The sequence below is a fragment of the Rhinopithecus roxellana genome, chromosome 1, assembly GCF_007565055.1.
Source record: "Rhinopithecus roxellana isolate Shanxi Qingling chromosome 1, ASM756505v1, whole genome shotgun sequence".
In the NCBI taxonomy this organism is placed as follows: domain Eukaryota; kingdom Metazoa; phylum Chordata; class Mammalia; order Primates; family Cercopithecidae; genus Rhinopithecus; species Rhinopithecus roxellana.
The window spans coordinates 91,085,896-91,110,563 of NC_044549.1; the positions used below are offsets into that span (position 1 = coordinate 91,085,896).

The following is a 24,668-nucleotide window of genomic DNA, read 5'->3' on the forward strand; positions in this document are numbered from 1 at the left end:
GGCACCGTCTGAGTGGGAGTGTCCTCTGGGCCTCCCCCTCACAGCCTGGTTTGGAGTTGCAACTCCAGCACAATTTTTTGTACTATTTTGAACTTTCCAGGGTGGGTATGTATTACATATATAATTGGGAATACTGACACCCCTAATAAATCATCTTTATGTTTTGCAAAGGGTCACATTCATCCCAGCTGTGCCCGCTCCTCCCACACCTCACTGGTCTGTGCCCTCTCCTCTCCCAGGCCCTCCTGCCAGGGGAAGACTCCAAAGGAGAGGGGCATTTCCTAGGCTGTACCCCTCCAGCTCCACAAGTCCCCTGCAGAGGACAATGCTTAACACCATGGCAGAAGCAAATAATGGTAGAGCAACAGACATCCAAGTCAAAGGGCAGTGGGCTAAACCTCTAAAAGGACGACCACAGGGTCTTTGAGTAGGGGCAGAGGTGGGAGCCTCTTGGGGATGGAGGCCCTGATAGGGCCTTGTGGGACCTCACTGACCACAGTCCCTTGCGCAGCACTCTGTAGCCCCCACCTCCTCTAACTGCCCACGGAGCCCTTCAGAAGACAAGCATGGGGAGGGGTGGAGAGAGAGCCCTAGACCCGGAAGAGGGCACTTGGTACCTGGTGTCTAATTCTGATTGCTATGTGACCGTGGGGCCACGGTCCTTTCTGGACCTCAGTTGTGTCATCTGCAGAGTGGGAGCTGCTTAGGTCACCACATCTCAGTGATAGTGTCTCGACACTCTGTCCCAGGAAGAACAGCCCAGGGCATGTCCTGGGTGGGGTAGACAGCTACATCTCGGGAAGAAGAGGGTGTGGAGAGGCCGGCAGAGGCCTGTGTGGACAGAATGACCAGATGGCACCCCCTTCTAGTGGACAGCTCCACAGTCCTTCACTTGATGGACAGACATGGTGGGGTGTCAACTCCATGCCAGGCTATTGGGCCTGTGGGAGGGCCCCCTGTGGTCCCTGCCCTCCAGGAGCTCACAGTCTAGCTGGGGTCAAGGAGAGCAGATAGGCACACAGATCTACAGCAATGCAAGACAAAATCAAGCCAAGGACGTGGCGGGCTGGAGGGGACACAGCCAGGCAAAAGTGGGAGGTGGCCCAGTATGATGGCGGTGGGCGGCTGGGCCAAAGCTCAGCGCCCACTAAGGGAGAAGGTGCCTGCGCCTCCGGAGAGAGACAGAGCAGAGTCTTTGCTTGGTGCTCAATAGGGAGCCACTGAGAGTATTTTTGGGTGGAGGGGGAGGAAGGAAGAGAATATCTTCTGAGCATTCATGATGTGTCAAGTTCCATCTGAGCCACTTTCGTTCAGCTGCCACAGTCTGTGAGGTGGTCAGCCTCACCCTATTTCACAGATAGGGCAGCAGCTCAGGGGGTCATCTCTGTATTCAGCCTAGGAAGGCAGAGCTGGGATGGGAGCTGGTCTGTGGCTCCAATCTTGTGCTCTTTCCACCTTGGGGACAAAGTTGGTGGGAGAGCTGCCTGGAGCAGCCCTGAGGAGCGAGAGAGAGGGGGGTCGGAGAGCAGTGGGGAGCTACCAGCCATCCCATGGGTGGGAGGAAAAGGGAGCCCAGGCTCAGGGAACACTGTGGTTTCCGTGGATGGGACTGTCTGTCCCGTCCTGCCCAAGCTTCTGTCCCTGTCCTGGTCCTGTGGAGGGGATGTTCCTTGGTCTCTGACCTGGCAGCAGAGAGTGGCCACGACCTTCCCAGCTGCAGGCTCAAAGCCCATCCTGGCCTTGGGCCTGTCCTGAACAGCAGGACCAGCTCTGAGCTGGTCCAGATGGTGGCAGTCTTGGAGCCAAAGCCTTCTGTGGTGGCTCGTGGGATATGCTGAGCCGTAGGTAGCAGAACTGGGAAGCCTCCTTTTGCAAAATGGGGTTTCTGAGCCCAGAGAGGGTGAATGACTGAAGTTAGAGAGGATGTAGGACAGTAGGGGCTGGACCTAGGGTTCCTTGATCTCCTGGGTGTGGCCTTCCAGGCCTCTTTCTGGACAGGGAGAGGGGAGAGGTCATCTCTTCTAAAAGGGTTCCTTCAGTGGGGAGAGGCTGTGAAGAAGGGATAGAGGCCATTTCTGGGGGATACTATCTGCCTCCAGGCACAAGCACCAAACAAAGCCAATATGATTACCAGCCCAGACACAGTTCTTCCATTATTATTATTATTAATGCAGTTAATAACACATGCTCACAGAGCACGAGGCAGTAGGCAAAGTGTCCTCCTCACAACAGCCCTGTGAGGTAGGTTTTGGCGCAAGTTCAATCCCCAGCCCCTCTGCCCACCACTTTCTGGCTCAGAGAGCTTGAGTGATGGCCCAGGGTCACACAGCTGTGAGTGGCGGAGCCGGGACTTGAACCCGTGCTCTATCCACTACACCCCGCTGCCTCTCATGGAGAAGAGGCAGGGTAGTGTAATGGAGAGAGTGCGGGCCGAGTAGCATACTGGGCCTTCTGCAGTCACGGTGTCGTCCTAGGCTCCCTGGAGGCGGTGGCAGTGGTGGCAGGTCCGGCTCTCCCATGCCTGGCCTTCTGCTTGGTGGGGTGGGCAGCAGGCACTGGGATGTGGGCACAGTCCCAAGAGGGTTTACTGATGTCCTGCATGACCTCATGCTGTTAGTGCTCTGGCTGGCAGGGGTAAGGGGGGAGGGTATGTCGGGGTCTTGCAGGGGTTGAGCCATTGGGCCTGCTGGAGCCAGGCCTTGCTGTTTTTTGAAGACAACCCCGCCATCCTGGCCCCCTGGCTCTAGCCCCTTCCACTGCCACATTGATGGCGTCTAGTCTAGTACTGCATTTCCCAGTGGAAGTTACTACAAGAGGCTTCAAAAAGGCCACACTAGTGGGAAATAAAGTTCATTCAGTCTTTGGAGGCAGGCTTCTGCATGGGGGCTACAGGAAGAGCCCAGAACTGGGGTCTGGCTCCCGCCCTGCCCCTGACCTCTGTGGGGCCTCACACTTCTGATCTGGGCCTCAGTTTCCCCAGCTGCAAATTGGGATAGGACCAGGGTCCTCTAGGGATCATCGAATCCCCTGAAATGCTGCAAGATCAGGAGTTTGGGCATCTGGGATCACTGCTTTAGTGGAACTCTCATGGAAGTTCATGACCTGGGAGGGTTTAAAAAACACTGGCTTTCCAGGAAGACAATGAAAAGATGAGGCGCTGCTCCACGTGAAAGGAGACCAAAGAGGCAGGATATCCAAGTGGCACACAGGGCCCCACAAGGATCCTGGCCTGGAGAATGCAGGCACAATTGGCAGAATGTGAATTTGGATGGCACAGCAAGTAACAGTACCGCATCAATGTCAGGTTTCCTGAATTGATGGCTTGTTGTGGTTATGCATGAGAATACCCTTGCTCTTGGGAGATACACCTGCAGTGTCTAGCGGGAGAAGGCCATCACATCTGCATGATGAGGGGGAGAATGAGATTTGTCGGAAAGCAAAGAGGGCAAAAGGTTAGCAACAGCCAAATCAGAGTTTAGGGCATGCCCATATTCTTTGTACCATCCTTGCAACTTTTCTGAAAGTTTGAAATTATCTTAAAATACAAAGCTAAAAAACAGGCCTAGGTCAGAATTTGCACTCTAGGTCCCACCCATATGTGGCTTGACCCATAGGGACTTTAAAAAATGGGAATTTCTTGCTAATGCTTAAACATCGAGAGCTTGTACAGGGAAATCTGGATTTCTGGCTCCTCTTGTAAAGCGAGCACTGAGGTCAGATTGGGCTGGCAATTCTGCAGGCAGCAATGGGAAGCAGCTGTGGTCTGGGTTTGGCACCTGTGCTCTCCCTACCTGGCCCTGGCCCTGCAGACATATGAGTTTGCAATTTCTGAACATTTTTACTCTGTGCCATCTGAAAATACACCAGAGACGGGCTCGTGTCTGCCTGTCTGTCCTTGGGGGATAGGAAGGTAGGGGGAAACCTGCCTAGTTTTGGTGATTTCCTTGGTGCCCTGAGTGTTGAGGTCATTTGAGTCTTTCTGAAGGCTGGTCTGCCCTCATTTGTCAGATGGGGAAACTGAGGTTCTGAGGGGCAGAGGCCACAGTGGGAGCAGTTGGAGGGCTGGAACCTGGGTGTTCTGCCTCCAAATGCCACGTTCCTTCTACACCATACAGCACCTCACACCTGCAGGGTTTGTCTGCAAAGGACAGTCACATGTGTGCATGCCTGGGGTCCCCACAACAGCCCTGTGGGGTAGGCAGTGGGGGCCCCTGGTGGGGCCATTGTACTGACACAGACACAGAGGCTCAGAGAGGCGAAGGGACCTGTCCAGGGTCACGGGCCAAGCATGATTGGACCAACTGACCAGAACTGAGTGTTTTCTGCCCTCTTCTAAGTTGAACCAGTGCATGAGATGACACTATGGCTTTCTCAACCACCATAAGGACCCTACAAGTGTCCCTAGCCTGGTCCCTCTGTGTTGTTCGTCAAGGATCATCAGACTGGAAGGCCCAGCAAGACCTCCCTGCCCATGTAAAGGGCCCATGGTGGCTGGTTGTGCACAAAAATGAGCATTCATATGGCTGTTATGCAGGGAGTTCGGAACACTGGGGAAGAAACTAATCAAGGAACACCCCCTGGGGGAGGCAGGCTACTGCAGGCTGAAGGCAGGGAGGAGTTGGATGATGGAGAGGAAATGGGTAGCCCAGAGAGGTGGGAAAGGGGAGATATTTGAGATGAAGGATGAGAGGGGGAAATGGACATTTCTGGAGGTTCCAGATTTCAACACAACCTCATGAGCTGGGGCCATAATCAGAAGTGGGAGAAGCTCGTTGGAAGTCCCTGGCTAAGGAGGAGTAGAGTTGGGATTGGAACTCAGTCTGTTTCACCCCCAAGTCCAGGCCCCACCCAAGGAACAGGGAAGGGGACCAGCTCATCTTGAGCCACCCTGTGCAGCACTGTGCTAGGGGATCCACTTACATCATATCATGAACGACATTCTTATTGTCCTCCCAGGGAAATGAGCTCAAAGAAGTAAAGCCATGTGCCCGAGGCCACACAGCAAGTTCACTTGAGAGCTCAGGTCCTGTTCAGCTCAGCCTGACGCTCTGCTCTACCTCTCTGCACAGCTTCTCCCCACTCACTCTGGAGGACAGAGCCTAAGGTCTGCAGGGCCCAGGGGTGAGCTGGGCACAACCTCCTGAGAGCTTCCAGCTTAGAGCTCCCGGCTGCCCAGGCCTGTGTGGGCAAGAGGATTGATGCAGAAACACATCCTGGTAGTGTCGTGTTTCTGCATGTGGCCAAGGACAGCAGAGCCTATAAAAGTGTGACCAGTGAGATCTGATTGGGTAGTGGGATGGTCTATGAATTTTGTTCTTCATTTTATTTGAGATGGTTTGTGCAGTGCAAAACTCAGTCACCATGACGGGGCTGTCTGTTTGGGCCAAGCACGAAGTGGAGTGTCACAGGTTAAAGGTGGGTCCCAGGTGCTCAGGGGTTGACTGCCACAGGGCAATGGTGGTCAGGGAAGCCTTCATGGAGGAGGTGGGGCTTGAGCAGATGGGAAAAAGTTAAGTGGGCAAAGACGAAGAAACAAGACTAGGAACAGAGGACAGCCTCAGCAGAGGCAGATTGAAGGGAGCAAGACAAGGTGGATCAGCAGTAGAGGCAGAGTGGGAGACAGGGCATGCAGGGCATGGTGAATGTACTCTCAGGGCTGGGAGGGGCGCTGAATGCAGTGCCCACTCAGTGGGTCACTCTCCAACAATCCCCACCCACAGCCTGTCTATGTCCTGCTCATAGACAGTCAGTGACGGGGAACTCACTATCTTACAGGCAGCCTCTTTTGTCCGATAATGGTCCCCACTGTTACAGAATTCTCTTTCCAATTATACTGCTTTGTATGGAGCCAGCTATGCCCCTTTCTCAGTTTCTCCCTATGAGTTTGAGCTGAGCCACACTCCCTTGCCCTGCTGACTCTCACGCAATTGGATTTCGGATGCTAGGGCTTCAGGCTCGCCATGGAGCTTCACTTTCTTCCATCTGGTTCATCCTACATCCTGTGATCATCTTTCTGGATCCTGACAGTTGCTTTCTTTTTGCCACCCCCCTGCACTTGTGGGCTCTGAGAGACTGATGGGAACACTTTGCACACTGCAACAGGATAGAGCTCCAGGGAAGGCCACTAGAAACCATCCACCAGATTACCAGCAACCCAAGAACCAGCAAGAACCCACCGAGATCTCCAGGTTCCTACATGCCCCTCTCCTTCCTGTCCACAAGGACATCGTGGAGACCTTGGCTGATGTCTCCTGACACCCAGAGGCCCCAGGCCTATTCCATCTACCCAGGCTTCCAACCAGATTCAGACCAAAGCCGCTCGTTCAACTTGGGCTCACAGGGCCTGTAGTGGCTATTTGCAGTCACCCCTTTCTCATCTCAGTGCTCACAGGCCACCATTCCGAGATGACTGGGAATCCTGCCAAGACCAATGCTGACCTCAGCAGCCCAGGCTTCACGGGACTCACTGGGATCCCTGCTGAGACCTGGAATGCCTTCTGTCTGTCCTCAGTACCCTTGTCCTTCCCCACTAAGGGGTGAGCTCTCTTCCGAGTCTCCAAGGGCCTGCAGGCCTCAGCTCTCCTGTAGGATCTCTAGGTCTCTTGGGACTTCTGGCCTCCCTGGAGACATCCTGGCCTCTCCAAGTTTTGAGGCTTCTTGACAGAGTTGGCATACACAGCCAACTGAAATATCATCCTGAAATCTCCTGCTCCCATCCTCTGCCTTCAGCACTGTCTTATTTTTGGCACCTCTGTTCCCTCTGGGCCCTCTTGCCCCTGCTCCTAGATGCAGCTACCCTATGACTCACTCCAGGCTGGCTGGTTGGCTTCCCACCCATCTCTGCCCATTGTGTCTTTTCCAGAGTCTCTCTGCACCTGTGCCCTCCTCCTTGGCTGGTTTGTGATGCTGTCAGGCCAGTGATTCTGAACATTCTCTCTCCAGCCTCCTGCCAGCATCCTCCCCTCTTCCCTCTTCTCCAAACTGTCTGAAGTTTCTATCCTCTCAGGCCCATGCCTGCCCCGGGCTTCCACACACCCAGAGGACTTACCTGGCCACTGCCCCCAAGGATGCTCTGTCTGTCAATCACTTCATCCCAGAGGGCAGGACCAGGGCCACAGGCCGTAACAATTTATTGAACTCTCATGTGGCCCTATGTTCTAAGAGGTCATTCGGGGCATTCCATGGTCTCTCAGTGAGACACTGGGGACTTTGCACTTGCTGTCTCTCTGCCTGGAATACTTTTCTTCTCATTGTTCTGATTTTAGGTCAAATGCACTTTTCAGACAGGCCTTCCTTGACCAACTCAGATTCCTGTGCCTTTCCTGCAGGTCTCTATATCTCACTATGATGGTGGAACATCTTCATCTGACTTATCATTATCTGAAGTTTCCTTGCATATTTGCTTGCTTGTTCCTTTACTGGTTCTCTCCTTTACTAAATTCTAAGCTCCAGGACAGCAGGGACCTTGTTTGTTCCCTTAACCAGTGGCACACAGTATGTGCTTAACAATTGTTGGTTGAATAAATGCTGGATAAATAAATGCCCCCACCTCTACTCTTACTCCTACCATCCTGTCCTGCAGACCTGTTTGTATTTCCAGGACATTCCACACTCTTTCAGACCTCTGTGCCTTTGTACGTGGTTCCCTCTGCTAGGAGGGCCCTTTCTCTACGATCGGACTTGGAAAGCTCCTATTCATCCTTTAAAACCCAGCTCAACACTACCTCCTCCAGGGAGCTCTGCTTCTTCCTTGGCTTTCTCACAACACCTTCCTCACACGTCTACTGTGGGATTAGCTGTTGGTAGGCCTGGATCCCCAAGGCCATTTAGGCTGGGGGCTCCCATAGGCAGGGGCTGGGCCTCAATCACTGGTGGGTTCGGGGTGGAGATAGTCCCAGCACTTAGCCTAAGCACCCAGAGTAGCTTTGCAGAGGGTGTTTGCTGAGCACTGCTGGACAATAAGGCCTTTTGGGTGTCCCTGTGAAAAGGGGTCTCACCTGGCTAGTGTCTCACCCCTGCAGGGTTTCCCCACCTCTTCTCTGTCCCTGAGTGAGCTTGTAAAAATGTAAACATGATCAGCTCACTGTTCCAGAGAATCCTCATCACAATTTCCAAACTGCTGACCATGGCCCATGAGGCCTGACCTCTGGTCTCTGCACTCTATTTCACTGCCCTCCAGCCGGTCCTGTCTCTGGGCTTTTGCCCCTGCTGTTTCCTCTGCCTGCTGTGCTCTTCCTCGGATAGTCACAAGGCCAGCTCCTCCTCATCACCCACACTCAGTACACCTTGTGCCCTGTTTGTTTTCTTCACACACTTCTCTGCTCAGGAATTTTCACATCTCTTCCCTGCTCCTCACTCCGCCACAAGCTCCTCACTCCGCCACAAGCTCCTCAGGGCTGGGCCTTCCCTGCCTCACTCACTGCTGCAGCCCCAGTGCCGGGCCCAGTGTCTGGCACACAGCCATGGCCAGAACGCTTATCACATGCCTGATTCTTTCTCATCTCTGATGAGAGTGGGTTTCGGTGTTCAGCTTTTTAGTAAACCAAGTCACTAGAAGGCCTATGCCATAAGGGAAGGGATGCTTTGTCTATTTTATTCACTGCAGTCTCCCCAGGGCTCAGGTTGCTGAGTGCACAGTAGGCTCAGTGTGTGTTTGTGAGGGAAAAGGAAGGGAGTTCTCACTTGGGGCTGAGCTGGCTGGAGATACCAGAGCCAAGGATCAAAGTCTCTGAGTCCCTTCAGCCTCATGAAGGGGACACACAGGCATCTCCTGTGCATGGCGACGGGAATGGGCCCAACATCAGGCTGAAGCTCACCTGACAGCAGCATGGGGTCCTTGTCCACAGACTTGCGCACCTGGTCAGACTCTCCGGTTAGGGAGCTTTCATCAATCTTGAGGTCATTGCCCTGGATGAAGAGGCCGTCGGCAGGGAGGAGGTCACCTGGCAAGAGGAAGGGCAGGGGAGTCAGCAGGCTCTCAGGTGGCTAGAAGGCTGGAACATTCCCTTAAAGGTGCAATTACCAGGGAAGGTTTGCCATCAGGGATAGAATGCCTAGAGCTCACAGGGTGTAGGAACCAAGATGGTGCCCATAGACGGCCCATGTATAGCTCAAGACTGGAGCTAAGGTGCACAGCACAAGGCCTGGAGGGCTGAGGTTGGGGACCTGCAACCCTTGCTCAAGCAGGCATGTACTTTATGAAGTGTTTCTCTTGACCTCACCTGAACTTGGAGTGCAGGTCTCCCAACAATTCATTCTTCTTTAGTCTCAGTTATGGTTTGGGGAAATCTTTTGGAAGGAACCAGTCTGTCTTGGTTGGGTACAGAAGGCCCCAACCAAGTCACATTGTCAAGGGGAAATCAAGTCCTTTATGGCAGAGTGAGGAGGGGCACTACAATCTCTACCCTACCTTCTGCCTCAACTTACCTAGGACATATCTGGCTCAAACTCCCTTTGGTGCCAGCCTGCCCATATTCTCCATGGCAGTAGCACAAGTCCAGAATATTCAGTTATCCACTTATATGCTTTCTAACATCTCCTCTAGCCCAACAAGCATCCATTAACAGCCAAATCAGGGATGGGAAACAGATTTCATCTAATAAACCCATTCTGAGCATTAGTGGTTGTTGGAATGCTGTGCTGAGAAGGCTTCTGCAGCTGTATGCAGGCTCTGAGCTGTGACTGATTAGTAATGTCTGCTACGGGGGGAAGTTTGGAGAGTGGTGGCACATGTGCCATGTACTTGTCATTTCTGATTTAAATGGATTCTGGGATTGTATCCCCTCCAGGACGTACCCTTCTACCTCCTAAAGGATCTCAGAAGACATCTTGGTTTGGGTTCAGCCTTCAGGAAGGCACCCCCTTCCTTGAGCCAATCTCTTTGCATCAGCCTGGCCTGTCCCACCTCTGCCTATAATCCAGCTTTAGAACCTGGCTCTGTGGCTGGGACACTTACCATATTTGACCTGGGCTATGTCCCCAACCACGATCTCAGCCACAGGGATCTGGACCACCTGGCCAGCCCGGACCACGGTGAATTTCTGTTCCTGCTCGATGCGGCTCTGCAGGCCCCGGAACTGTTTCTCTTTGCTCCAGTCATTGAAGGCCGTGACCAGGACCACACAGATAACTGAGAGGAGAATGGCAGCCCCCTCGATCCAACCTGCCTCTGCCTCTCCTTCATCCTCTGCCCCACCCTGGGCCGTCGCGCATCCTGAAAGACCAGATAGAAGCAGGCAGAGTGAGGTCAGCCAGGCAGGAGAGTCCTCATGGGCCTGGATTTACAGCTCAGCTCTGCCAAGTAACAAGTGTTAAGAATCAGATGATAATTATCCACTGATTCAGTGTGTCTGGGTACCAAACCCTGTGGAAAGTACTTCACGCAGATCGTCTCACAGGGAGGGGACTCACACTGCCCATTTCACAGATGTGGAAACTGAGGTTTCTCAGAGAGGTCAAGTGACTTGCCCAAGCTATGAAGGGCAAGTAGGAAGTAGAATGTGAACCCTGGCCGTCTGGCTTCAGAGCCCACCATCTTAGCCCCTTCAGTTTTCTGCCTTTGTTCTAGCTGTGAGATCTTGGGCAAATGACTCCCTTTCTGAAACTCATTTTCTCATCTGGGTAAAATGAAAAGAATATTCTTTATCTCGGGAACCTATTGTGAGAGTTGAAATTTAATGTGGTAAAGTTCACGGACTCTACAGCACAGACAAGGCACAGAGGAGAGAAAAGATAATTTAATTGATGAGAAAAGACAAGGAATTTTCTCTAATTGATGAGAAAAGAGAGGAAACGAGGCATTTTTTTTTTCCAGAACAAAGGCAGCCAATACTGGACGTGCTTTAGGGTCTGAGAAGGCAGTTTTGCTGATGTCCTCTTCTGTTGGAGTCTCATTACATTGCCAAGGCAGGTTGGGAAGATGAGCTGGTTCTAATCCTGCTGCCTCTGCATGATTTTGGGTAAGTCATTGCCCTTCCCCAGCTTCAGTGGCCTCATCTGCAAAATAGGAATCACTGAGACCACCTTCCAGGGCTCAGGGAGAGGAAGGGGGAAACTCCTGGCCAGAGCTCAGCACATAGGAGGTTCTCTAACTCAGTCCTTGTCAGATGTCAGCTGAGGAGTGAGCCACCCTCCACAGTGAGGACACTGATGCTTGAGCTGTAGGTCACCTGTCTGATCTACAGTGACCCTGCATCCCACACCCTCGCACCAGTGAGCCTCCCAGTGTAGGCCCCCAAAACTCTTGAGGTCTGCCTGGCCAGTGGGGTGAAGAGAAAAAGAAGAACATAAGCACATCAGATCTGAAGGCGTCAGACCCAAAGGCAGGTCCTATCCATGCCCCTTTCTCATCCCCACAAGGATCCTGAAAGCAAGAGGTAGAGGCCCAGGAGGTGAGGTGCCACAGTCAGGATACACCTAGCCTTCATTTCCCCTGGGACCTGGGGAGCGGCCATTTCCATGGAAAGGAATCTCCAGCAGCATCTGACCATCCTTCCTGGAAAACTCAGAGCAGTTCCCCTCCACAGGGGCCAGGTGGGGCACTGGATACCCTGCAAGGCCTGCTGTACACCCAGCATTCACTTTAACCCTTAAGGGGGCTGTTCAGAGAGAAGCAGAGACTTACCTGCGGTCACACAGCAGATAATGGGAATTTATCCAGGTCTGGAATCTGACACCAGACCTGGCCTGTTCACTCTCCCTGAGCCCAGCAGCCCCCTCTGCCATGTGTTTGCCAAAGATTCGTGGCTGAGCATCTGGAAATCCAGTCTGTCTCAAGGAACAGAGAACAGAAGCTTCAAGAGACCCCGGTGGAAGCTTCTGGAAAGCCAGGGGTCAGAAGCAATATGACAAGAAGGCCAAGTGACACTCCAGGAATGTTTATGGGCTTTTGGCTCCTGGAAGGGTGGGGCCCAAGCCTGGGGAATCACTGTGGCCCAGGTGCATGTGCCACTGGAAAATTCCAGGTCTTGCACTGAACCAGCCGTTCCCTTCGGGCCAGGAAACAATGCCATCATGTGGGGTTCCCAAAGCCACCTTTCTCCCCCCTTGGGAGTTTCAGACTTTTCCAGTAATTTTAAACTGTTCAGCAGGACCAGGCTTGGAGTAATGGTAATCACAACTGCGCTAATGGTAACCACGTTTGAATTCCAGCTGCGCTAACTGCTGGGTGCCCACGAACTTGCTATATAACCGCTGTGCCTGCCTTGTTTTGGTTTTTCTCATCTGCAAAATGGCAGGCGCTCTCTCATAAGGTGGTTGAGAGGCTTAAGAGAGAGCCTTCAGGCAAAACACCCACTGCAGTGAGCACACAGTAAATGCTCAGTTAAAGCTGGTGCTTCTTATTTTCCAGTGTGTGGGTGAGCATTGCTGCATTCAAGTTCCACAGCCCGGCTTTATGAAGCCCTGAGGCCCACATTACAGAAGGGGCTCCTGCTAGTTTGAGTGACATATGATGATGGGAGGAGAGGAAATGGTGAATGGTGCCTCCTGTACCACCATGAATGACACCAATAGAGACTCCAAAGACTGGGAAACATAGGTCAACCTTGCTAAACAGAAACCCAGTATATGGAAATGCATTATCTTGGGGCTTAGGGGCAGGGAGGGGGAAGGAGTGGGATTACAGAGCCCCATGCTGCATTTTACAAGACCTTTGTTATCCCCCTGCCGCTTGCTATGTGCTCTGGAAATGGGAAGGCTGTGTTATTTCCCCTGCTGTGTGCCCCCTCAATGGGCCCCCCATTAGAGCAGCTACAGGAACATTTGGACACTTAGAGCAATGACAAACTTTCGGGTACTGGAATCAGAAAAACCTAGTTCAAGTCCAACCTCTGCTATGTGACTTCAGGTAAGTGACTTGGCCTCTTTGAGCTTCAGGTTAGACAGCTGTGAAGTGGGATAACCCCAGGGATTTGTGAGCTAAGGGCCTGGCACGTGATATGTGGTAAAAGTTGGTCCTCTCCCCTTTTCATTAGCTTTTTTCCTTGGACTGGCCTCTGAAAGCCAAGGGCACAGTGACTGAGTGGGATTTGCACCCTGTTCCAACTCCCAGCCCTACCTGCTGCCCTTGCTGACTCAACACCAAGGAACCCTCTGGGCCTTGGATGGCACTCACTCTGCCAACAAAAGCCGATTAGCTTTTATCTCCAGAGAACTGTCTGATGGTCACGCGGTGCCCAGGGATGGCTAGAAAGTGGGAGTGCAGATTACTGGGGAAGGGATTTGGCCACCTGGAAGCTGTCTAACCCTAGGAACAACTCCTGCTGCCCCTGGAGCAATTACAGAGAAGAGAATAGGAAGGGGAGTGAAGAGGGGAGGGGGTGGGTCCTGCTGAGGTCTCCTCTGGGGGCTCCCTTGGACTGGGGCAGGGACAGGATCTGGAGACTGTGGCCATAAGGTCCAGGGAACTGCAACTGCTCTCCCTGGACCTGGGGCTGTAGAGGGTGTGGCCTCTCCCTGTCTGTGTAAGCTTGGGGAACCCACTTGGCCTCTTTGGGCCTGTCTGCATGTTCACCAGTACAATGGGGAATCTGCCTCCCAGATGGCTACCAGGGCCTGGTATCCAACAAAGATCCTCAAAACTAGTTGAGCCATAAACATTTTCCAAACACCTACTGTGTGCCTGTCACTCTGCTGGCACTCTGGCACTAGGGGAGCTGTCACCAGCAGGGGGTTGGGGGCACTGACTGTGCCAATCTTAGCCCTGCCATGAACACGCTGTGTGACCTAGGACAAATGCCTAGAGGTCTCTGAGCCAGGTAATTCTTCATGTACAAAATGATGTTGGTAGAGGAGTAACAGGCTGCAGAGTGCTACAGCACCCACAGCCCAGCCCCAACTGCTTTCTGAGTGATGAGTATGAGATAAGACCTTCCCAAGGTTACGCACCAGGAAGTGATATAGCCAGGACTCAAACGAGGGCTCCTGGCTTTAAGTTAGAGGATGCTTTTATACCTCTTCACTCCAGCTCATCAGGGGGCATCTGGCCCAACCTGGCCCGGCTTGGCCCAGTGATTTTAGGGAAAAGGAAAAGATGACGTGTGGGGCAGAGCCCCAGGAGTTAGGCATTAGGTAACACTAGACAGTGTGTACAGATAGCAACAGTGTCACTGCTGGACAAGGGCCCTGTGGTCACTCAGCAAACACAGTCATGCGCTGTGGGAGGCTGTCTCTGTTAGTGACCGACTGTATTTACCGCAGTGGTCTCATGATATTATAATACTGTATTTTTACTGTACCTTCTCCGTGTTTAGATACATAGATACTCACCATTGTGTTACAACTACCTACAGGATTCAGTCTGGTCACACATTGTGCAGGTGCGTAGCCTAGGAGCAACGGGCTGCACCATAAGCTCAGGTATGTAGTGGGCTGTGCCATCTAGGTATGTGTAAGCACATTCTACAATGTTGGTACGATGATGAAATTGCCTTAGAACATGACATGTCCCTGTCGTTAAGCGACACATGACTGTATCTACTAACCACCTACAATGGGCCAGGCACAGCGAGAAACTCATACACTCATTGCATGTGTGACTCTAATTCCACCCATCAACATTGCCAGTGACCAGCCCTGTCTTACAGAGGGAGAAGGTAAGGCCTGGGCAGGGGCAGTCACTGGTTGGGAGCTGCTGCACTTGGATTTGAACCCACATCCCACTGGGTCCCAAGGCCCTGCTTTGTCATCTGCTAAGAGCAGGCCTCCCTCTCGGAAAGATGTGTCTTCTGGTGGGGGCGGTCAGCCCTGTAGTGCTGCCACCATGCTGTATTCCTTGCCTGCCACCAGACCTGATCCTGGAATGAGTCCAGTTGTGGGTCTTTCATCCCTGTCTCTTGAGTTTGTCCCCAGTGCGGGAAGCCTGAGGCCTGACTTGGGGGCCCAGGCCACAACTCTGGGTGAGTCCCCACCCTCCCCTCTTGGAGCTCCAGTTCCCTCACCTGCCAGATGGGGTGGGGGTGGGGATGCTGTGTACCTGGCTAGCATCAGAGCTCAGGGCTGAGGATGTCCATTCCAAGGCATTTAAGATAATGGCAAGTGATAAATAAAACTGAATGAGTTCAAACAGCGTGAGCACTGGGGATGTGGTGAGGCTGGTGGTGGAATGTTGTCCATCTTTCCTATGGGTGCCAGGTTATAAATAAGCCCCTCCCTGCCTTCCTTCTTCCTTTCCTTTTCCTTCTTCCCCCTAGCCTGCGTTCCCTCCTTCCTTCCTTCTGCTGACAGAGCCGGTGTTGCTCCTTCTGTAGAACTTCCTGAGTCTGTTCTGTGCATAGGGCTGTCTGCCCTCTCAGAAGCAAGGCTCTCTGCCTGGCTCAGGCTCTAACTTCTGGATCTTTAGACCTGGGGCAGAGGCGGGCGGTGGGCCTCTGAGGACTCAATATGACAGGGGCTGGAGGCAAGAGTGACAGGTGCTGGGGCTTTGGAACCTGTGACTCTAATACACTCACACTGTCCACCCCCACGTTGCTGTAGAGGATACTAGAATTGTGGGGTGTTGAAAAGAACGTGGTCACTTTTCCAGAAACCAGGAGCGATTGGCCACATGGGGACACCTGCTTCCTGAAGTTGGCTCAGGGCTCTGTGCTAAGCGCTTTGCATTATTTCCTTCAATCACCACAAGAGCTCTACAAGGCAAGTACTATCATTCACCCCATTTTATGGATGAAGACACTGAGGCTGAGCACATGGAGGGCCAGCCTGGGTCCAGGGCCAGACAGGCAGATCCAGGCCCTGTGCCTAGGCTCTGATCGCTGGACTCTGGTGCCTTCCAAGATGTGGCAGCTGGTGTCAAAAAGAAATTGGGTGTATTTCATGATTTCAAACAAAACTCAGTAGCACCACAGCAATGACATAATTTCCACACTAGCTGCTCAGGGAGGGCCCTGTTGGGGATCTTTGGCCGAAAGGTCCTGGTCTGTGAAATGGGTGTGAGGGTTCACTGAGAACCCGGACATAAAGTGCCATGTGTTCTGGGTGCTCGGTCACAGCTGGACCCCAGTCTCTGGAAGGCTGTGTGCAGGGAGAAGGGAACCAAGAAGGCCACATAACTGTCCCTGTCAACTTCCCTGGTGAAACTGATGTCTCCTCAGGGTTTTTTGTTTGTTTGTTTTTGCACTTGGTGGCTGGGGATTGGTGGAGCCTGAGCCTGACTTGGGGCACAGGAGCCCTGGAAACATGGAAGGCCCAGAGCTCAGATCTCAGGCCAGGGCATGGGCTTTGGGAGAAGGAGTCAGGATGGTCACAAAGCCCAAGAACTTTTGATCCCAGTGAAGCTGGATTGTGTGCAGCTGCCTTGGACGAGGGCATGGCCTGAGCTAGTGCCCCAGCCAGAGGCAGGGAAGAGCCGTGGAACGAGCCACAGACCGACTCAGGTTGAAAATCCTGCCCTACGGCCTAAGGTAGCTTTGTGACAGCAGGCAAGTCCTTCCCCTCTCTGGGACTTGGTTTCTGAATCTCTAAGACGGAAGATTGTACTCACCTGTTTGGGGGGTTAGACGCTCCTCCTGGCACACATGAGGAGCTCAGTCCATGTTACCCTTCCACCCCCTCTACTACCTGCTATCTGAGTTCTAATCTTGTGCTGAATTGGGTTGCATGAGGCCATGCATCTGGGCTGATTCAGTCCTGTCCTTCTCTGAGGAAACGCAGCTGCGGGACAGGACCGAGAAGCCAGAATGCTCTGGTCTGAGTCATGGTTCTGCTACTTTCTAGCTGTGTGCCCTTAGCAAGCAAGTTGTTATCTCAGGGCCTTGGTTTTGGGGGTTGTTGTGAGGATTGATAATTAAATGGACTTCTATCATAATAGCTCCCAACTAGTGGTAGCTATAAAAATAGTAAGAAGTATTATCATTACGCATTTGTGTTAAACTCTTAGCTCTGTTCAAGGCTTATTCAAGGCGCCATGTACTATCTTCTTTCATATTTGGTATAAAACTTCTGTAAAGAAGGCTGCCCATTGTGCATTTCTTATAATGTGCTATGTGAAAGTTCCTCCCAGAATTCTTGTAAAGAGAAATGTCATCTTCCTAAATAGTTTTCCTCCTTGTTGATAATTTGAGCTATGCAAATCTACCTTTTAGTTTCTAATTTCTTCATTAAAAAATTTGTTTTATTATTATTATTTTTAAAATTCAGTACTTTCTTTCTTTCTTTCTTTCTTTCTTTTTTTTTTTTGAGATGGAGTCTCGCTCTGTCGCCCAGGCTGGAGTGCAGTGGCCAGATCTCAGCTCACTGCAAGCTCCGCCTCCCGGGTTTATGCCATTCTCCTGCCTCAGCCTCCTGAGTAGCTGGGACTACAGGCGCCCGCCACCTCGCCCGGCTAGTTTTTTTTTTGTATTTTTTAGTAGAGATGGGGTTTCACCGGGTTAGCCAGGATGGTCTCGATCTCCTGACCTCGTGATCTGCCCATCTCGGCCTCCCAAAGTGCTGGGATTACAGGCTTGAGCCACTGCGCCCGGCCGCTTTCTAGTATATTCACAGCAAATCACCCTAATTCACGTTCTGTCTTGGCTGCCAGGAACCTCAAGTCAGATTTAAATCTTAATCATGGCAGCAATTATAGCTGGTTTCTTTGCTTCCATTCCTTTTCTGTCTGGCTTTCTATTTGACTGCATGCTGTGAGATATATCTCTCTTCTGTCTTTAAACCCTCTATGGAAAGAGGTCATGAAAGAAAACAAATCAACTTACTATGTGTAAAATTGAGGTAGTTGGCCTAATAGACTTGGTTATCCAGTTTCTTGGGCAACTTTGGCTTGGGAGGGGGCAGGGCAACAAATATTCAAGGGACCTCAGAGGCCATCTTCTTATTTAGGGAAAATGAGGCCTATAATGTTATTTCTTATGTGCTATTAACTTTTAATTTGCTTGTCTGAAGCTGTAGTAGGGTTATCTATTTATGCAGCACATTCATTAGGAAATGTCGAATCATAATGAATCACAAAAAAATATTTACAATATCCTACTGACTGAAAAAGCAAATTATAAAACAGATCAGCCTGCACAGATGTCAGGGTCGCCCTCACCTGTGTGCTTATCAAAATCCAGCCATCCCTGGACTCTGGAGAGAGAGAACCAGGCTCTCTTAGGACCTGGACTGACACCAATGTTTTCAACAAGCTCCACAGCAAAATCTGAGGACTGTTTATTAGCTGGTGACCTCGAGCAGGGTAACTCCCTTTTCTGTGCCTTGGTTTTCTCATCTTTTTTTTTTTTACATTTTTTTATTTTCATAGGGAACAGGTGGTATTTAGTTATATGAGTAAGTTCTTTAGTGGTGATTTGTGGGAATTTGGTACACCCATCACCCAAGCAGTATGCACTGAACCCAAGGTTTCCTCATCTTTAAAATGGGCATAACCATGGCCGCTACCTCAGGGGGTTGCCGGGGCAACATCTCAGCCCAGGGCTTGGCACTCTGTAAGTGCTCAAAAATGCTCACTAAAACAATTACTGTTGCTGGTCCAACTCTTGTGCATTTCATACAGGGAAACGGGGCTGAGGCCTGGCTTGGCCACTCTTTGGCTGTGTTGGCTATGGGCTGGGCCCTGCCCCTTGGGCCTTGGTTTCCTCCCTTGGAAGGAGAGGATTATTTGTGTGAGCCACGAGTGCCCCCGGTGTGGATGTGGTGGTCAGGTGTGCGGGGCGGTTCCTGGGTCCGAGGTCCGTCTTACCTTCGTTGCCCTCGCCAGGCGGGTGGTAGAAAGACAGCCCCAGGGAGATGATGGCGGCGATCTCCAGGATGATGAGTGTCACGTCCTGCAGCGCCTCCCACACAAGCTGCAGGAAGGTTTTTGGCTTCTTTGGAGGTATAAAGTTTTGCCCAAAAATTTGCTTTCTTTTTTCCAGGTCTGGAGCGGTGCCCGGCAAACCTATGGACAGAGAGCAGAGAGGTTGGCCTGGGGGACCGGGAGAGATGCAGGCATGTTCTGGGAATCTAGGGGCAGAGAAGGAGAAACAGAGCAAGAACTTGCAGGCAGTTGGCCCAGGAGTCCAACATCTCTTCATGTTCTGGGCCCTAAGCAGGCTCCTGCCAAAAGCCAGAGACACCGTGCAGCGGGTTGAATGGCAGACCCCAAAATATATATCCACATCATGATCCCCAGAACCTGTGAATGTGACCTCATTTGGGAAAATAGTCTGTTGTTATACTTAAGTTAAGGATATCACGATGAGAGCATCCAGGATTATCTGTCTGGGCCCTAAATGCAATGATAGGTGTCCTTACAAGAGACACAGACACAGAGGGAAAATGGCCATGTAAAAACAGAGGCAGAGATTGGAGTGATGCAGCCACAAGCCTGGAAACGCCTGGGGCCACCAGACCCTGGAAGAAGCAAGGAAGGATTGTTCCTTGTTTTAAGCCACAGTCAGTCTGTGGTCATTTGCTGTGGCAGCCACGGGAAGCGAATTCACACTCCTACAGCCGCCTCACACTGGTACCCTCCTTCTGCTCTCCCTTCTTTTGAATGCCTCGCAGTGGTTAGAGAAGAATCAGAAGCCACTGCCTGGATTAAAATCCCAGTGTGACAGCCCTCGCTCTCTGAGCCTCAGTAAATTCTTCTGCAATGGGGATGGTGATTGTACTTAACCCATGGATGGTTGTGAATATCACATGAGGTAATTCATGTGGTCCATGAGCATTTATTGAGCACCTACTAAGTGCCTGGCACTGTTGCAGACACTGGAACAGAGCAGCCCACCAGACAGAAGAGTGCCCACTTAGGGGCGGCCCTCACTGTGGATGCCTTGCAATGTGCTCAGAGCGTGCCTGGTGGACATGCAGTTGACGCTGGTGGTTCTTCTCTTCTGGACAAGGGAGTGAGGTATAGCCAGGTGCACCCCTCATCATGTGGGGCCTGGATAGAGTGGTAGGGGTCCACTTCCACCCACCATCTGCATTTCCAGATAATTCTTCCAGACTTGCAAGTCCACTCTCATGCCCCTGCTCAAAGGCCTTGGGAGGCTGCTCACCGTCTTTGGAATAAAGCCCACGTTTCCCAGCCTGGCACTCTGACCCTCTCGTCTGACCTGCAACCTGTGTCTGCAGCCTTGACTTTTGCCATGTGGCTTCCTCCCAGCAGAGCCAGGCCAGCACTTTGCCCTCCTCCTACCACACTGTGCCTGTGCTGTGCCCTTTCCTGCTCTGGCACTGGCCACTGTTTTCCTGTCTATATGTCACCTCCTAAACTCCCTGGTATTGGGGTATGGACAACCCACAATTGGCGAACCCCAGGTGGATCTGTATCTTGGAAGAGGGGTCTGGAAGGGTGAGCCTCTCATGGAGGAAATTCAGGCGTGTGACTAGGAGGTGCGTGGCTCTGGTGGGGAGGGCTCCCTCTGTCCACTGTCTGCTGTGCCCCTCAGAGGTCGGTGCTGCTTCTTGCTTCAGCTTTCCTTTCAAGCTGCCCCATGCCACCCCAAGTCGCTGGTGTGCCATTTTATTTTTCCATGACAAGTGTCCTGTCACACCCCCAGGCCTTTACTCCTGCTGTTCAGCAAACCAGGAACAGCCTTTCCTCCACTCAGCACTGTGAGCCCCTCTCAAGGGCCCCTGCTGAGCAGCCTTCCCTCCACTCCAGGCAGACAGTGGCCCTCTGCCTTTACTTCCCACAGCCTTCCCCGCAGCAGGCTTACCACTTCCCCGGACCCGTGTCCTACTTGGGCCGTGGACCTTGGGGGCAAAGACCAGTCTGATTCCTGTACCTCAGAGCCTGGCACCTGAAGCCTTAGAATTGTCCCACCTGCTAAATGCAGGTGTGAGTATTACGAGCCTGGCCTGAACAGTGCAGCACAAATGGGCCCCTGCAGGCAGGCAATGACAGTCCTGTCACTGACCCAGCAAACCCTAGCTCTTCTTGTGTCTTAGTGAGGACAGATGGGGCGGGGTAGACAGGGAGGGGCACACACCCCTCATCAGACCTATGGCCTTCAGTCTATTCCCGCAAACAGCACTACCAGCACCCTGGGGTTGCAGGACTGGACCATGTGGCTGATGGGACCTCGTGGCCTAATGTATGGTTTTAGGGTTCTAACAGTCTGTTGTTTGTTGCCTCATTCAACCATTCATTCATTCAGTTTGCATTCCTGGAGCCCCCACTGTGGGCCTAGCCTGGTGCCAGGTTCTGGGGAGTGTGATATGCATGGAACAGACCTGGCTGCCCATGGACATAAGAGCTCAGTGGTTCCAGGAGTCCAGCAGCCTGTGGTTTGGGAGTCTGTTGGGGGTTCTAGATGTGGAGTCTCCTCAGATGCTGACCATGAGATCTCCATCAGGAGCCTCCAAGGGCCAGGCTGGCTGAAACACCTCCACAGGGGCCCAGGGATGGCTCCCTCCCTAGGAGACCTCACACTAGCCTGCCTGTTGGTGCAGGCAAGCTCTTGGGATCCCATGTCCTGCATGTAGTGAGAATGAAGGAACCCAGAGCCAGGTTAGGCTCATTTCATAGATGGGGAGACAAACTGCCCCAAGACCAAGCTGCTGCTGTGGGGCAGCTCCTGGGCTCTGAGAGCCCAGGGTAGCCTTGATCTAAGCACGTGGGAACACTGCCTCCACTGTTCCCTACTGGGCTGGCCATCTGGGAGATCCACGTACTGATTCCAGAAACTGCAGGAAGCTTCCCTGTCTTCCTCCTTTTGTCCAATTCTACCCACAGCCAACACCTGGAATTCCTCTACTTGACCTTTATTCCTTTAATTAAAAGCTCCAATTCCTTTAGACTTTCTGGGAGGGGAGCCACCATCAGTTCTGGATGCCATGGTGTGAATGAGTTTCAGTTTCTTTCCTCGGGCTGGGTTTTGACTAGGGAGAAGGGAGAGTTCAAGAGGGAAGTGGGCCTCTGAGGGAGGGGCTATGACCAGCCAATACTGGCCTGTGACGGCAGTTTGCTGTGGCTTTGGCCAGTCAATTCCCTTCTCTGAGCTGCAATTTCCCCATTTCAACAATGGGAGTGTTCAATAAGATGGGTAGGTCCTGAGAATCCCAGGGGTTCTGAGATCTATAGGCCCTGAAATGGTTTTCCTAGGGTCTGTTTTCACATTTTGGAGCTCCTCGTAAGATCTGGTGCAAATTAAGGTCTTTGCCAAAAAAAAGTAAGTGAGGCCAGCCAACCTTCTGGGCCCTGCCTGATTGATTCCAAGAGAGGGGAGTCTCTGAACCTTCTGAGTTCCGTGGTTCAGACGTTCTAGAGTCCGCAGTGTAAACAGTTGATAACATGAGTATTCCATTTTGGAAGTCAGGCCATATCATGCTGGGGTTCTGTCATGCTGGGAATCCACAGGCCAGGCACTGAGGTCCTGAGTCCTGGGACAGCAGACAGAGCAGGGGCTGCAAATTTGAATAGGTGTGGGGGCTGGGTGGGTTTTGTGAATGAGTGAAGTAGGTGAGTGGGAGGCATTAGGGCGTGGTAGGAACTGGAGCAAAGTGAAGAACCTTGGCCTTTCTTTTTTTTTTTTTTTTTTTTTTTTTTTGAGACGGAGTCTGGCTCTGCCGCCCGGGCTGGAGTGCAGTGGCGCGATCTCGGCTCACTGCAAGCTCCGCCTCCCGGGTTTACGCCATTCTCCTGCCTCAGCCTCCCGAGTAGCTGGGACTACAGGCGCCCGCCTCGTCGCCCGGCTAGTTTTTTGTATTTTTTAGTAGAGACGGGGTTTCACCGTGTAAACCAGGATGGTCTCGATCTCCTGACCTCGTGATCCACCCGTCTCGGCCTCCCAAAGTGCTGGGATTACAGGCTTGAGCCACCGTGCCCGGCCACCTTGGCCTTTCTGAAGAGGACAGTTGCTTTTCAGCTCCTGTGCGGGAATATGGGCCCAGTGTGGCAGATCTTCCAATCTTCTAAGAGAAGCTGGACATTTGGAATTTGATGTAAAATCTCCCCACTAAAAACATGCCACGTCCAAGTATAGCGCATCTGTGGGCTGGATTCAGCCCCTAAGTTGCTAGTTTGAGACCCCCAAGGCTATGGGTTGGGACAGGGCGATGTGGCTGGAACGGTGAGGGGTCAGTGCAGAGTAGCTTCTCTGTCCCTCCCTCCATCTTCCAGGCAGCTCCTTCCCTAGGCCCCGCCCTTGCCCACTCCCCACAGACTTCTGAGAGGCCCTCTGTTTTTCAGAAATAACAACTCAGGGCATAAGAACATTTGTATGTTCTGCTAGGGCTGTTCCCATGGCAGTTTCCACAACAAGCATCCCAGAATCAAAGTCCAACGTGGGAACCCTGGGCACTGAGGCTCACATGGGGCCTCTGAGAAGGTGGAGGTGGCCACAATGTCTCGCTCACTCCCCTCTTCTCAGCGGAAGAACAGCCAAGCCAGAGCTGAGGAAACCAAGCCCCAAGAACACAGGTGGGATTTGAACTCGGATGGCCTGAGTTCAAATCCCAGCTCTGAGTGACCTTGGGTAAGTGCTTCACCTCTCACTGCCTGGGTTTCTCCTTTTGTAAAATGTAGGCAACAGCAGTGCCTATTTCACAGGGTTGGGGTGAGGCTTCGGCAAGATGTCTCATATAAGAAGCCTAGTGCTGTGCCTGAAACCAGGTAGGCACACTGTCATTATTACCATCCAGGTTTTAGGCCAGGTAGGAGATTAAGCCAGACCTTCTGGAGAGGAAGACTTTGAACTGGCAGGATTTTGACAAGATAAGAAGGGGTCAGTCAAGGTGAGGAGAGGCACAGCGAAAGGGCCTTGAGACTGCAGACAAGCCATTTCCCTTCTCTGGGCCTCAGTTTCCCCACATGTGACATGAAGGATTGGTCTGGATGAAGGGTAGGGCTGGTGGCTTTGGTACTTGGTATCCAAAGACAGCGGTTTTGAGGACCTGCAGGTGGGACAGCTTGCCTGGTCCAGCCTACCTGTCATGCCCTTCCCAAGAGCTGAATCTTGTGGTTTCTTTTCCTTTCTGCTGAGTATTAACACACATATTTTTCGGAGCAGAAACAACAGAGGCTGGTGTGAGAGATGAATGGCGTTTGAGATTCAATTTAGATCAAAGAGCATCTTACCATTTAGCATATTAAAAATTAATACAGGGTGTCAAAGATCACTGGACAAAAGCAGCGAGGCCCTGAAAATTGAGAAACACAAATGTCCAGATGCTATGTGGGGTTGTGGACTTTCAAATGTGAATTTTCTTTCTGTATAATTATAAGCAGAAGTCAGAGCACTAGGTGAGGAGCCAGGTTTTGGTCTTTGTTCTAATACTGACTTGTGAGTGAGCTTGGGCCAGTTTCATCCCTCGGAGACTCAGTTTTCTCATCAATAAAATGAGAACAAAATAACCCCTAGGTTAGGGAAACCATGCACAGAGGAATGTGTGTGAAGCTCTCTAAACTGTAAAGGCATGTGCTTTTACTGTGAAAGTAAAAAAACATTCCAACACACGTCCAGATTTTTCAACTGGGGGCAGAATCTGTGTCCTACTACGTATGTAAAAGAAGACAGCCATGGTGCAAAGTGAGGGACTGGCTGGCTGTATAGGAACTTCCTGCTGTCATGGCTGCTTGCTGTCAGTGGGTATTTGAGGAGCCTTGGCCTCAAAGTGCATCTGTATTCAGCTGTCCTGGACACTGTCCTGGGCTCTTCCCCAGCCTCTAAACCTCTGCTCTGGCCATTCCCGTTCCTTTGCTTGGGGTACCTTCCTCTCTCTTCTTAGCCAATTTTGGCTCCCGCAAA

The 24,668-nt window shown here is 51.9% G+C and overlaps 1 protein-coding gene across 8 annotated transcripts in view; it reads right to left on the reverse strand.

Annotated features, from left to right (window-relative positions):
- ATP2B2 (ATPase plasma membrane Ca2+ transporting 2) overlaps positions 1–24,668 on the reverse strand; it is a 214,905-nt gene that overhangs the window by 70,458 nt on the left and 119,779 nt on the right. For all 8 annotated transcript variants that reach the window (XM_030927870.1, XM_030927874.1, XM_030927884.1 and 5 more), the window contains exons 3-5: positions 18,674–18,871; positions 9,956–10,213; positions 8,817–8,942 (exon numbers count right to left, since the gene is read on the reverse strand). In XM_030927870.1, coding sequence (XP_030783730.1) covers positions 8,817–8,942; positions 9,956–10,213; positions 18,674–18,871 — 582 coding nt within the window. The remainder of the gene's footprint in view (positions 1–8,816; positions 8,943–9,955; positions 10,214–18,673; positions 18,872–24,668) is intronic.